The sequence below is a fragment of the Bos javanicus genome, chromosome 21, assembly GCF_032452875.1.
Source record: "Bos javanicus breed banteng chromosome 21, ARS-OSU_banteng_1.0, whole genome shotgun sequence".
NCBI lineage: Eukaryota > Metazoa > Chordata > Mammalia > Artiodactyla > Bovidae > Bos > Bos javanicus.
Window position 1 is genome coordinate 24080078 of NC_083888.1, and position 14803 is coordinate 24094880.

Below are 14803 nucleotides of genomic sequence, written 5' to 3' on the forward strand. Positions count from 1 at the left end.
CACAATAGGCTATATAGTACTGCAGTGTCATAGGTTTATAATACTTTTCACACAAATATTACATTAAAAAAAAAAACAAAAAATAAACATTTTTATTCTTACAGTACAGTACCTTGAAAAGTACAGTAGTGCCAGCTACATCACCGCAGCTTTTACACGGTATAGGGGAGTGCAGGTTCAATTCCAGGTCAGGAAGCTAAGAACCCACATGCCTTGCAGCCAAAGAATCAAAACAAAATGGAAGCAATAGTAACAAATTCAATACGGACTTTAAAAATGGTCCAGATTTTTAAAAAATTAAGAAAGCAAACAACAACAACAAAAGAATATCTAGTAGCTATTTATATTTAGAGTTGTGGTGGGTTAGTGTCTGCTTCCTTACCTTCGTGCACAGGTCTGGAGGTTGGCTAGAGTCACTCAGTTCTGGCCCATGCATCTCCCTGCAGTCAGCTAGCTTGGGCATGTTCTCGTGATGGAGATGCACAGGTGCAGAGTACAGGTGGAAAGACTTGAGTATTTTTCAAGTCCCCATTGGTATCCAGCCTGCTACCATCCCACAGGCCAAACAAGTCACCAGCCTGCACCCCAGGTCAGGGTGGTCACAGGAGGAATTCACAGCTGTACGACTGCATTTCGGAATCGATTCAACATTAAGAATGACCAAGGCCTTTTGCCAACACAGTGCGTCATGTTTATTGGGTGATTCACAGGTCAGGAAAACACACGAAGGGGAAAGACCGGAGGCCATCAGTCATGTCAGGAAACAAACTATTTAGCAATTCTTAGCTTCAAGTGTTGTCTTCCATCACAGCTTGAGGAAGATGGGCCAGTCCCTGACAGAGCAGTAGCGGGTGCTGTTTATTTTTAGCAACAAGAAGCACATACATTTATTTAACCAGTGACTTTTAGGACAATCAGCAAAAGAAGAAAACTGTATTTCCATGGAGCCAAGACAAGAAAATCATTTATACAAATTAAACTGATACAAAATACATTATAAAGAGAACCACACATACAAAACTCATTAAGTTGGTCAAAGAGCAAGAATGCCACAGAACAACCACGCTGAGAATACTGGTGTGAATTCATTTCGGTTATGAAACTTATGTCCGAGAGAGTGTGAGTTATCACATTTACTGAGGTAAAGGCACAATCACTTCCACATAGTTAATGGGGAAGAAGCCAGATTCCCCATGCAGAATTCCTTCATACCAGTTTTCATCTATTTGATTGGTTAATGTAATGATGTCCCCTTCTTTAAATCCTAGTTCTCCTTGGTTTTCAGGCTCAAAGTCATAGAGACCACGACAGCAGGGCTGGTCCATGGGAACGTTAGAACCTGTCCGCATCGTGTGGAGACAAAAAGCAAATGGTTAACGTGACGGAGCATCCGTGGGTGCTGCAGAGACCAGGAACAGCAGGCCCCTGCCTGCCTTTCCAGGACAAGGCTGGCTCGGCACCCACTGTGGGCCCTGCACTTGTGGCCTCTGCCCTCCTCAGCTCTCCCTCCTCCCCTAGCTGACCTCCTGAGCGCATGGCTTTTCTCATCAGTTCTCCTAGCCAGAAAAATTCAGGCCCAGCCCCTGTTCTTTAAGTAGCTGTTCAGCTCTGCCTGAAGCCCAAGGGAGGTGCAGAATTTTACAAGGCCTAACCCCTGCCCTCAGGGAGCTCATAGTTCCTTTCTGGAGAGTGGACAACACATGAGAAACATCTGAAGAACAAAGATGAGGGACTTCCCTGGTGGTCCAGCGGTTCAGACTCCATGCTTCCAACGCAGGGGACGCGGGTTCAATCCCGGATCAGGGAACTAAGATCCCCGTGTGCCACACAGTGTGGCCAAAAAATAAAATAAATTGATAAGAAACCAAGGCTAAAACAACAACAACAACAAAACAACAAAGACGAGGTAGTGTATCACCTATAACTCAGAGAAGAAGGAAGCAGAAAAGGCCTGGATGGTCAGGGCCGTATTCCTAGAGCTGGTAACCAGGGGGTGGAACATGGCAGGGTGTGAGACTAGACAGACAAGAGCAGAATCTCTACAGACCAGCCTGCAGCCTTGGGATTGTTGTACCAAGCCGGTAGTTCTCAGGACAACATTTTTAACGTAATTATTTTTTCATTTCAAAACCAAAACTAAACACGGTAAAAAGAGAAAGACAAAAAGAGACAGTAAATACATGCAAAATTGAGAGAATAAATACATGCTAATGAAGAGGTGCATGTGTGTGTGCTAAGTCATTTCAGTCCTGTCTGACTCTGTGTGACCCCATGGACTGTAGCCCTCCAGGTTCCTCTGACCACGGGATTCTCCAGGCAAGAATACTGGAGTGGGTTGCCATGCCCACCTCCAGGGGATCTTCTGGACCCAGGAATCAAACCCACATCTCTTACAACTCCTGCATTGACAGGCAGGTTCTTTACCACTAGTGCCACCTGGGAAGCCCCAATGAAGAGGTCACCAGTGTTAAATTAACGTGATGGCATAGAAGTTTCCAGATAACTTTATGAATATATTTGTGTATGTATTTAACATATAATTATTTTCATAAAAGAATATTCCTATTATATTACGATGAACATTTTCCAGGTTACTTTTAATTACTGAACAGCTGTCAACTATATCAGGATAACATAATTTCTTTATTGTTGTTTTGGTCGCGTGGTGTGGCACATGGGATATTAATTCCCTGACCAAGGATCAAACCCCTGTTCCCTGAATTGGGAGCTCAGAGTCTTAACCACTGGACCACAGGGAAGTCCCTAACATAATTTCTTTAACTGATACCCTCTTGTAGGATATTTAAAGGTCTTCCTTTCCTTCCTTCCTCTTTCTCTCTCTCTTCCCTTCTATATTCCTTCCTTTTCATTTTCCCATTTGTTTCCTCTTGGCATTCATTGGTAACTCTTTGAAAAATATCGTAATATATGTGTATTTATAAATATGTACATTTAATTCCTGAGGGTAAACTTCTAGAAGGAAATTAGCTCTTCATAGACATAACTTTTTCTAAGACTTTTAAAATTTACTACAGTATATTTTTCTATTTTCTTTGTCTTAAAAGTATTAGGTGCCCCTAATATTTATGGACTTTCATACTATAAATATTAACCTCGTATCTGTCATGTTTGATATATACACTGTTTCCAGCTTATTATCTGTATTTTTTCCCTTTCATTTTGTTTTTGGAGTGTGTACTGGGGGTGGGGCAGGGATGGGGGTTTCTGTTTTATTTTGCCATCCATGCAGAAATTTTAAACCACATAAGCAAAGTGATGAAACTTTCCATTCATGGTTTCCCTTCCACAGTTATATATAAATATTCAACTAAATTTATCCCAGTAATTTTTTAAGATTAATTTTTAATGTGAAGATGCTCTCCTTAAATCCATTTAGATTTTTGCAAATAAAGATATTATATATTTTTAATAATGTTTAAGCAGCTATCTGAATGCAATTTATTAAATAGTAATAATCCATTATTCTCAACTGATTTCAATCCTACTTTTGTCTTATGTGCACTTGGATCTATTTTAGCATTTTCTACTTTCCCCACTGATGTATTTCAGTAACTGTACCACACCATTTTAAATAGTCTAGCTTTAAAGTAAATGTCCCTTAGACTGCAAGGAGATCAAACCAGTCAATCCTAAAGGAAATCCACCCTGAATATTCATTGGAAGGACTGATGGTGAAGCTGAAACTCCAATACTTTGGCCACCTGATGCAAAGAACTGACTCACTGGAAAAGACCTTGATGCTGGGAAAGATTGAAGGCAAAAGAACGGGCAGCAGATGAGATGGTTAGATAGCATCACTGACTCACTGGACATAAATTTGAGCAAACTCTGGGAGATAGTGGAGGACAGGGGAGCCTGGCATGCTACAGACCATGGGATTACAAAGAGTCTGATACGACTTAGCAACAACAACACAAAGTAAAAGTAATTAGTAAAGCAAGTTCCTCTCTATTACTCTTCTACCGGGCATCCCTTAGAGATATTGCAGATTTGGTTCCAGACCATTGCAATAAAGCAAACATCTCAATAAAGCAAGTCACACACATTTTTTTGGTTTCCCAATACATATAAAAGCTGTTTACACCATCCTGTAAATAGCATTGTATCTAAAAAAACAATGTATACACCTTAATTTTAAAATACTTAATTGCTGAAAAATGCTAACCATAATTTGAGCCTTCAACAAGTCAATCATTTCTGGGGGTGGAGAGTCTTGCCTTGGTGTTGATGGCTGCTGACTTATGAGGGTGGTGGTTGCCGAAGGTTGGGTGGCTGTGGCAACTTCTTAAAGTAAGACAACAGTGAAGTCTGCCTCATGGATTGACTCATCCTTTCACAAACAATTTCTCTGTAGCAGGCAATGCTGTTAGATAGCATTTTACCCACAGTAGAACTTCTTTCAAAATTAGAGTCAGTCCTCTCGAACCCTGCTGTTGCTTTATCAACTAGGTTTATGTAATACTGTAAATCCTTTGTTGTCATTTCAACAGTCTTCACAGCATCATCAGTAGATTCCATCTCAAGAAACCTCTTTCTTTGCTCATTTATCAGAAGCAGCTCCTCATCTGTTCAAGTTTTGTCATGAGGTTGCAGCAGTTCAGTCACATCTCCAGGCTCCACTTTGAATTCTATTCATTCTCTTGCTCTTTCCACTACATCTGCAGTTATTTCTTCCACTGGAGTCTTGAACCCCGCAAAGTCATGCGTGGGGAATGAAAGCCACTTCTGATGATGTTGATATTTTGACCTCTCCCCATGAATCACAAACATTCCTAATGGCAAGCAGAATCCCTTCCAGAAGGTTTTCCATTTACTTTGCCCAGATGCATTAGATGGATCACTGTATGTGGTAGCTATGTTGTTGTTCAGTCGCTCAGTCGTGTCTGACTCTGCAACTCCATGGACTGCAGCCCGCCAGGCACCTCTGTTCATGGAATTCTCCAGGCTAAGAATACTTAAGTGGGTCCCCATTTCCTTCTCCAGGGGATCTTCCCGACCCAGGGATCAAACCCGTGTCTCCTGCATTGGCAGGCAGATTCTTTACCACTGAGGCACCAGGGAAGCCTCACGTAGGCAGAGTAGATTTAGCATAATTCTTAAATGCCTTAAGATCTTCAGAATGGTAAATAAGCATTGGCTTCTACTTAAAGTCACCTGCTGCAATAGCCCCTAATAAGAGAGATACTCTGACCTTTCAAACTTTGAAGCCAGGCACTGACTTTTCTTCTCTAGCTATCAAAGTCCTAGATGGCACCTTCTGCCAATAGAAAGCTGTTTCATTTACACTGAAGATCTCTTCTTTAGCGTAGCCACCTTCATGAATTATCTTAGCTAGATCTTCCTGATAACTTGCTGCAGCTTCTACATCACTTGCTACAGCTTCTACCTCAGCACGTGCTACTTGACCTTGCAGTGGTTAAAAATCGACCTGCCAATGCAGGGAACGTGGGTTGAATCCCTGGTCCCAGAAGATCCCACACATAGCAGAGCAACTAGGCCTGTGTACCACAACCAGTGAGCCTGTGCTCTACAGTCTGTGCTCTGAAACAAGAGTTCCTCTGCCATCCTGCGTTTTCCATTTCAATTTCCTCTTTCTATTATTATGAAACGTTCTTATTCCTCTACCCATTCAGACTTTAAGTACGAGTTGAAACAAGTTCTGCTAGAGACTGTTCTTTCCTCAACAAGTCTTTCCCAGCCAAGTAAAGAAGAAGATAAATTTGGGGCTGGTCAAATGAGAAGCTGCTTTGTCCAGGGGAGGGGCCAGGAAGTGGCAGAAAATTCAGCCAGCAGCACCTATTCTCTGGGGGCGGGCCTCCCTCAGTGCCACCCTCAGTACCACCCCCACTGCTAACCTTCCACCCCACGTGAGAGTGAGAGCCAAGCCCCACCCCGGCACCTCGCTTAGGGAGCATCTGTCAGTGAAGTTCCCCAGTTGGACTGAGATGGTCCCCTCTTGCCTTCCTGCTGCAGTGGTTCTCAATCTGGAGGCAGGATAAACACCCTCTGCCTGGGCTGACCCCAGACCAATTAAATCAGAAGCTCTGGCAATGGGACCCAGACACTGGAGTTAACAAAATTTCTCAGGTGTTTCCAATTTCCAAGAGAGGTTGTGAACCACCAGCCCCATGGCCCTCTTTTGCTCCAAGTCCTTTGGCAAGAGGCTGGGAGCCTCTGGAAGCTAGCGGGGGAAGAGGGGTGGGGAGTCATGGCTGGGGAGGGGAGGCTGTTCTTCCTCTTCAGGTGGGAAGCTCCTTCCCAGGTGTGACTTCCAGGTAGGTCAGCATTTTAAAATCTGGGCCCCCTGCCTCATTATTTCTAGAATCTTCCTGATGCTTCCAGCATGTAGACGGCTCCTTCCAATGACAGAACCCTATCCCACCCCAAGTTTGTATATTCCTTTTGTCGTAATGACAGGAATTGGGGATTGTTTAGTCGCTCAGTAATGTCCAACTCTTGGCCACCCCATGAACTGTAGCCCACCAGTTTCCTGTCTATAGGATTTCCCAGGCAAGAATACTGGAGCAAGTTGCCATTTCCTTCTCTAAGGGATCTCCCTGGACCAGAGATCAATCCTGTCCCTCTTGCATTGGCAAGTGAATTCTTTACCACTGAGCCACCAGGAAGCAGGAGGATTTAAATAGGGGGCCTGGTTCATGATCTTGAATGTTAACAGAATAACCTTCACTGATTTCAAAGCATTAGGGAATTGTGTGTTTCCAGGCCAGACTTTCCATTTTCCTTTAGAAATACAGCTCAGATCTAGGTGGGCTGGGGGGCTATGGGAGCTGGTCACTGAAATCCTGTAGCAAGTCAACCTGCTGAGTCCAAGTCAATTCTACTAGTGAATAACTGTTCCAGAGTGGTCTATTAAAATGATCAGTATTCTTCTGTCATTTCTTCCACTACCAGTTTTTGACACAGAGGGAGTCAACTGCCAAGCCCCATGATGGTTTTGGGAGGCATTTTCTGGAACACAAAACGCCCGTGCTAAAAGGGTCTTTCGTGGTCTTCCACAAGCTTTCTTTTTGAAGAAGAGGCAGTACGTGCCCCTCAGAGGTCACAACAGCCTGGCCCCAGAGCTAATGGCAAAGCCAGAAAGATACCAGGGCTCCGCCTGTGACCGCCTCTCCTGATGTCACCTCCTACATGCTCTATGCCGCTAAGTCTTGCCAAGAAACTTCATAGGCTATCACACTGACTACAGGGCTGTGTGTGTGTGTGTGTGTGTGTGTGTGTATACATATGTTAGGTTGGCCAAAAAATTAGTTTTGGTTTTTCCATAACATCGCATGGGAAGACCCGAATGAACTTTTTGGCCACTCTATTTTTCCTTCCATTCACTTTGTAAGCTACCTGTGATGACTGAAATAAATACTAAATGGCAGACATGCACTTATCCCAGCCCCCGCCTATGCATGCAGACGTGTGCCCTCGCTGCACACACGCTCTGAACCAGTGGAGGGAGAGACACATCCCTCCCGTCTCGCTTCATTTACTCCAGGTGAGGGACCACTGCCACACTTCCCACTTCTGTCTCCTAAGAGCTGGACCTCGACCAGCACTCACATCACACTCCATCAGCAAAGCAACCCCAAACGTGGCGTCTGTCCCAAGACCCAGGAGTGGAGAGCCCCTGGGCAAGAGTTCCCCAACTCCAGTGAGGTGTGAGTGCTGGGCTCTTCCCAGCCTCTCCACTGTCCCCCCACCCCCAACATCCACCCACTGAACACAGTTCTTAACAACAGTGCAGGCACCAGGTAGGTCCACCCCCAGCAGAGCTCGGCCCACTGTTCTGAACTGTACATGCAGCAAGATGATATTGGGAAGTATCATCTGATGCCTTCGTCATGCTGGGTCGTCTTGGCCGTCTGGGGCCCCCAACCCAGAAAGCCATGGCCTTCTGTACTTTAGGGAGAGAGTGGAACCCACACATGAGGGAGCGATGTTTAACTGGTAAGTTCCAAAATAATGCCATTTCAGTTGTGAGATGGTGTGGACGCTGAGGCTTTCGGGCTTTCATGCCTGAGCCTTTTATGAGATTTGAAGCTGGGGTGGGGAGAGACTTCTGGGTTCCAAGGAACCAGAGGTTGAAGAACTCGGAGCACAGAGATTTGTCTTACAAGCGTGGGGAGGGAGGGACTGTTTCTTGCCACCAGAAAAGAGACAAGAGCACCTCCTGGAATCGGGGAAGAGGTGGAAGAAGACAGCAGTTTGAAAAGGCTGAGATGCTTCCTGATCCCACCCTGGGGTGGGGGTCTTGGCCCCACTTCCCACTGGAACTGTAGGAGAAGGTAGGCTTCAAAGAGCTCTAGACTTGGGGGTGCTGAGCACAGTGGAAATGGTGGGTTGTGTAATTAAACAGGCGCTTCCCCTGTGACTCAGTGGTAAAGAATCTGCCTGCAATGCAGGAGACGCAGGTTCGATCCCTGAGTCCAGAAGATCCCTTAGAGGAGGGCATGGCAACCCACTCCAGTATTCTTGCCTGGAGAATCCCCATGGACAGAGGAGCCTGGAAGGATACAATAGAGGAGGGCATGGCAACCCACTCCAGTATTCTTGCCTGGAGAATCCCCATGGACAGAGGAGCCTGGAAGGATACAGTCAACAGGGTCGCAAAGAGTCGGACACAAGTGAAGCCACTGAGCACCCTCACATGTAATTAAATAGAGAGGGTGCCTGAGGGGGTCACCTGGGCCCCATGCACTGTGAACACATCTTCTCAAGACCAGGCAGGAAGTGAGGAAGTGTTGAGGGGGCATCTGGACCAGAGATGGCCTGGGCGTGGGTGCACAGGCTCCCAGTGCAGAGGTCCAGTAACCCAAGGGCAAAGCCTTGGGCCCCTGACCCAGGCCCAGACCTGGTGTGATAAGTCTCCTCTGTGGAAGCAGTTAAAACCCTGACAAGCTTCCCCACCCATCACCATGATGTTCCCTAAACACCCCCTGTACCCAGGCAACATCTTGAGGGTACAGAAGGAGGTAGGAGAGAGCCTTGGAGGAAAAACCAATAGCCCTGGCAGGAAATTTTAGCTGAACTGACCAGGTTTAAATCCTGAATCAAGCAAGCAATAAATGGACAGTCTGCACTTTCTATTGGAAGAGACTGAGTTACCTTGAAATGGCCAGATTACGTTTTTTTCCACCATTAGAAGAAATGGAAAAAAGATTAATTTTTTTTTTCTTTTGGCCAACAGTAGAAATGGAAAAAAGATTAAGTTGTTTCCGCCATCGGTCTGAAGGGAGGCTCACGAGCAAGTTTGGTTAAAGAGGAATCGAGTTTGTGCTCGCTCCGTGACAGTGTGTGAACTTTCCCTCTGCACAAAAGACAGGGCAGTGTCACCACAGATGGGACGCTGGAAGTGAAGGCAGAAGAGGTGACATGTTCTCAGTGGGATCTTTTCAAACTGGCCGTGCTTGGCGCAGACCTGTGCAAGGAGCCTGAGCGCCCAGCGCCCGAGGATAAGCTGCACCTCTACCCAGATCTTCCCCGAAGAAAGGAGGGGTCCCACCCAGCACCGCATCTTTGCTGAACACCCACTCCCCTTTCCCCTGGGACCTTCCACCACCACCTCCATGTACAAGCTTTCTTGTGCACGGTACTTGGCACCTGAACCCGCTGAGAATCTGTGCACGTGAGCTCCTGGCAGCTGAAGCCCCAGCCCCGGGCCATCCAGTGAGGAGGCTGCCTCCTCCTGCCCTGGCCGGGGAGCCTGTGTTTATTTTCTCTCACTCCTGAGGCCTGGCTTCACGTAATGTGAGAGCAGAGGTGGGGAAAACACAGTCTCTTCCTTGTTAAGGCACTGAAACAAAGATTATTTTAACAGAGAGAAGGGAGTGTCCCTATTGAATATTTATTATTCAAGCTCTGTTCCACACCATTAGGGAGTAAAAAAAGAGACCCAACCACAAGAATTTTAAGGAAGGTGGTCGGTCAGTCAGTACTGCATCGGCAACATGCAACAGGTCGGGAAATCGTGTTCTCTCTAAAAGAAATTTCACTCCCTTCTGGGCAATAATGTGGACCGGCTTCTGACAACATTTGGTCCCCTCTTGTTTTAACAGAAGGAAGATTCTCTGGAGACTCTTCTCTGACTCCAGCTTTTATCTCTTCAAGTCCCTGCTGCAAAGGGCTACTCACGTGAACAGAACTGCCAGGCACATATTATTCTGGTAGCCACAGTCCCACAATGAATACCACAGTCCTGGTCAGCTGGAGAGATAGAAGACTAACCCTCAGTTTTCAGTATTTACCATGTGCCAGGAAAACATTCTAAGTGCCTATAAGCAAACTTAATTCTCAGAGGAACCCTTTGATGAGGTACCATTTGTCATTATTGTTGTTTGGTAACTCAGTCGTGTCTGACTCTTTGTGACCCTATGGACTGTAGCCCACCAGGTTCTTCTATGGATTTCCCAGGCAAGAATACTGGAGTGGGTTGCCATTTCCTCCTCCAGGGGATCTTCCCAACCCAGGGGTCGAACCTGCATCTCCCACAATGGCAGGCGGATTCTTTACTGCTGAATCACCTGGGAAGCCTGAGGTACTATTATTTCCCCCAATGTGATGTAGAGAGAAATTGGGGTTCCAAGCACTTAAGCATCAGTGCTGAGATCTGACCTCCATCTAGGTCCAGAGTCTGAGCTCTTGATCACCGTGGCATGCACCCACTCTGAACATCGTTGGATGCTGAGTTTATGCCCACTAGGTTTCTGAGCCAACTGCAGTCAACGGGGTGGTCCATCAGCTGGGTTGGAAAGAGCCATGGGTCCTCAGCAGGGCAGGCTCCTGGAGCTCCCAGGCCTGGAATGCTCTTCGAGTGCTCTCCACCTTAATCCTTCTCTGATCCTAGAAGGTCTGCCCACATCCCACCCACCCTGCCAGTCACTGGAGGGATGCCCTTCTGGGCCTTACTCGCTGTGCAGCTTCAAAGTGAGCAGCTCAGGCTTCAAAAATACCATTAAGTCCCTATACATACGAATGAGTTCCATTCCGAGAGTGCATTTGTAAGCCCAGTCTGTTCGTAAGTCCAACAAAGTTAGCCTAGCTAACCAACTAACTAATCAGCTATATACTGCTGCTTTTACACTTGCTTCTGGACATTCGGGCTTGAAATAAAGACACTGCACTACTGTCCTCTACACAGGACTGTACGGTAAAGTGCACACAAGCACAGCTCCTTGTGGAGGATGCATGCACGCGACAGTGTATGCCAGACATGAGAAGTAACTTGTGATAGCTCTGAATGGAAATGTGAACATTCACATCTTGGAAAGTTCCCAACTTGAAGGTTCATATATATCAGACTTAGTGTAACAAGCAAAAAAAAATGGACATCTATTCTGGGTGGTGGGTTAGACCCCAGCGTAGAGCTGGTGTGCTGGTGTCTCTGCAGCCCGGCCACCTCATGTGCTCCCTCCCTCTCTCTCTGCCACCAGCCAGGACCTGGGAGCCTGTTGTCGAAAATATATTTCTCGCCCTGACTTTGAAGAAGATCAAGGAGGGAGCAGAAGTGGTAAGAGGGGCAGGGAAATCCTTCTCTCCATGACACTAAAAGTCACAGCTCTTTTGATGTCCTTGAACTTGCCGTATTTTCAGATCACCCAAGGAACCCACTGCACTCTTGTCTCCTCTGGTGGCCCTGACTTCAGGGATTTCATTACCTGGAAGCATCTGGTCAGAGCATCACAATCGAAAGGCAAGCGACAACCCCCACTCCTACTTTGTGGTGAGCGGGGAAGCGGATGGAGAGAGAAGTAAAATTCATACACCTGCTGTCAACATGCATGCCTATCAACGTACAAGGTACAGAGTCTACAGAAGCTACTGACCTGAGGAGGGTTCTTTGTCTTTTAGTAAATGCCCCAAACTGCTGTGCCTTTTAGAGATTTTGTTCCTGCTCTTTATAGTGTTTCTCTTGCCTCCCTTGTCATCAGGCTGCGACCTGTCACTTTTTCCTGCCGACAGTGGGCCTTCCCGGAGCAGTCCCCCATGCCTTTCTAATCTGCTCCTTCCAGTCTGCTGTAGGCTGGGAAATCAGATAACCAGTTATGAAACGTTAACAACTGCTGTGTCCTGGGCGCTTACACTATGTTGCAAGTACCGTGTGTGCCCAGTACCTCTTATTTACAGGATCTGATATAATCCTCAGAATAACCCTCTGCAGGTAAGGTGAGAATTCCTATTCTTTTGATGACAGAATTCTGACTGAGAGGGATGGAGCGAAAGCCAGGACTTGGGCCTTCCTCTGAAAGGCAGGTGACACCTGTCCTGGCTGGGTAAGCCTGTTTTCTGCTCACTTCCTGGTCTCAAGTCAGGAATGCAGAGGTGTCTGCATATGACTTCTGCTACCCATGGGGAGAAAGGAAGGTACCTGACAGCAGGTGGAATGGGCAGCCAGTTAGGAGGAGTATGGTCAGCCACCCAGAGACTCACTACACCCATACCATCTAACTAGAGAGTTCATCTCTTAACGGGTTGGGCCCAAAAGGGACTTGGAACTTTCAAGTCTATTTCTGCTTCAGACTCAAACACTGAGTGTGTACCCTGGGCCAGGCACCATCTCTCTTGAATTAGAACCAGCATATCTGGTTCAAGCTCCCTTCAAAAGTTGTCATTTTTTTATTGATCAAAAATCTCAAGCTCTGGCAGCAAACATTTTTTTGAAGCTAACACTTTTGCTTGAGCTGACCCAGATACAGCATTGGTATATAACTCTGATGAATACTACAGAACCCATTTTTGTTCAACATCTGTAAAGGACTATTTTTGTTCATTTGGTAAGACCATATGAGACAGACAGTTTGGATCCCTGGGTTCTAGCTCTGGGTGAGGTCACCTCTGGACCCTGGTTTCCTTACCTGCGAATTTTACGTATAGATCTATGGCTAATGCCATGGACAGAATGTCTGTGTGCCCCCAATATTCAGATGTTGAAGTCCTAATCCCCAAAGTGGTGGTATTAGCAGGTGGGGATGTTGGGGGATGACAAGGTCATGAGGGTAGAGCCCTCGAAAATGGCATTAGTGCCACCAGGGACAGACGACGAGAAGACAGCCATCTGCAAACCAGGAAGGGGTCCCTCACCCGACAACGAGTCTGCCGGCACCTTGATCTTGAACTTCCCAGACTCTGAAACTGTGAGAAATAAATGTTGGTTGTTTTAAGCCACTTGATCTAGTATTTGTTATAGCAGCTTGAGCTAAGACAGTTAAGTCATAAACTAGTGAGTATGGTCTAGTAAAGGTTTATGAATAATCTAGAAATAAGAACTCTGTATTTATCCATAGGAGATGTGATTTGTTAAAATAACTTGTCAGTGGAACTCAAGCTTAATTATTATAATCTATAAAAATAAGCACCTGTAATTTGTTTTTACCTTAATACCAATCCTCTACCACTCACAGATTACAGGAGATGGATTTAATTAGTGATGTTTGTGCCCTCCTCCATTCACTAACAAAGCTTTCCCTTGTGTACCAAGATGACTTGCACAGACTTCTCGGAAGCTGTGGCCCATTATTTAGCCAAGTTTCCTGGGAGGTGAGCCCTCTGCTACAACCGGGTCCAGGGCGTGTGGGTTGCCTTTGCCACTCTGAGTTAAGGGAAAGGAGAAGACGAACAGCGGCCTTAATCAGAGGTGGCTTCCTGGCCACTGGCAGGGGGATCAGTTTGCAGACGGTGTTTTGCTTGGCCGGCTCCTTGCTTTGTACAGTGTGGATTAGTTGCCAGTATTTAAAAATCAGGAGATTGCACATAAATATGTGATTTCTGGCTTCTCTTGGAAAAATCCTAAGGGCTGGCTATCCTTGGTCCACATTCTCGGGCAACAAGCGGCTGCAGTTTGGACAGGGTGAGCATTTACTCTATCCGCTACAGACTCCTCTGCCTGCGGTGCTCCTGACTTGGAGGTCTGCAGTCAGACATCACTGGCCTCGCTGTTTTCTCGTTGTTGTTGTTGTTTAGTTGCTTAGTGGCATCTGACTCTTTGTGACCCCATGGACTGTAGCCCACCAGGCTCCTCTTTTTCCCAGGCAAGAATACTGGAGTGGGTTGCCATTCCCTTCTCCAGAGGATCTTCCTGACCCAGGGATCGAACCCATGTCTCCTGTTGTTGGCAGGCAAATCCTTTACCACTGAGCGACCTGGGAAGACTTTCCCACAATCTGGCATCAGGATTTGCACCTGAGGCCACACCCACTCAGCAACTCCAGAGGGGGTGTCACCCACGTGGATTCCAACACAAGGTCCACTGGAACTGTGCTCCATGGCCGCTCTGTTTGCAATCCTTGGAGACTGACTTCACTTGACTATTTTTTTTAAAACATAAGTACATAAATGAATATTTAGATAACATTATTTTAAGTTTTAGCTTAAAGACCAAGCATATCATTGTAGAATATACGCTAAGATTTTAAAATATGCATCTGAGATAATAGAACCATTTCAGCCAAGGAGGATTAAAATTTTGACAACTAAATTGGAAATTATGTCCAACAGGCTTTTCAAAAACTCTTTTTACAGACTATTTAGCACAGTTACAGGAAACCATCCCCTGCAGCAAGAAAACTTTTCCCTCTGAAGCTTTCTTGAGATAAAGAATAAAAAAAGGACCCTTCCCCCTTTCTCACATCAATGCCTATTGATCAAGAATAATAATCAGAGCTCACACTTTAATTTTTAATAGTATTTTTTAAAATACAGAAAATATAAAAATGTTCAGTCTGTGCACTTTGCAAATTTGTAAGAATGCTGAGTACTCATAAAAGATAAATTTTGAAGC

The 14803-nt window shown here is 45.8% G+C and overlaps 2 protein-coding genes across 11 annotated transcripts in view; both read right to left on the reverse strand.

Annotated features, from left to right (window-relative positions):
• The window catches only part of ADAMTSL3 (ADAMTS like 3), a 410509-nt gene extending 398568 nt beyond the window's left edge, over nucleotides 1-11941 (reverse strand). The window contains exon 1 of one of the 2 annotated variants that reach the window (XM_061394516.1): nucleotides 11853-11941. The gene's annotated coding sequence lies outside the window, so the exon portion shown is untranslated. Of the gene's footprint in view, nucleotides 1-10161; nucleotides 10218-11852 lie in introns of those variants that run through there. The other variant, XM_061394517.1, reaches the window with a different exon arrangement.
• Nucleotides 1-14803, reverse strand: part of SH3GL3 (SH3 domain containing GRB2 like 3, endophilin A3) — a 129642-nt gene that overhangs the window by 10353 nt on the left and 104486 nt on the right. For 3 of the 9 annotated variants that reach the window (XM_061394524.1, XM_061394531.1, XM_061394529.1), the window contains 2 exons: nucleotides 13108-13158; nucleotides 669-1339 (listed from right to left, as the gene is read on the reverse strand). The exons of 1 other annotated variant lie outside the window; for it this stretch is intronic. In XM_061394524.1, the coding sequence (XP_061250508.1) occupies nucleotides 1134-1339; nucleotides 13108-13158 (257 nt within the window). In that variant the 3' untranslated portion in view covers nucleotides 669-1133. Of the gene's footprint in view, nucleotides 1-668; nucleotides 1340-11925; nucleotides 12050-13107; nucleotides 13159-14803 lie in introns of those variants that run through there. 5 more of the 9 variants (XM_061394527.1, XM_061394533.1, XM_061394530.1 and 2 more) reach the window with 3 other exon arrangements.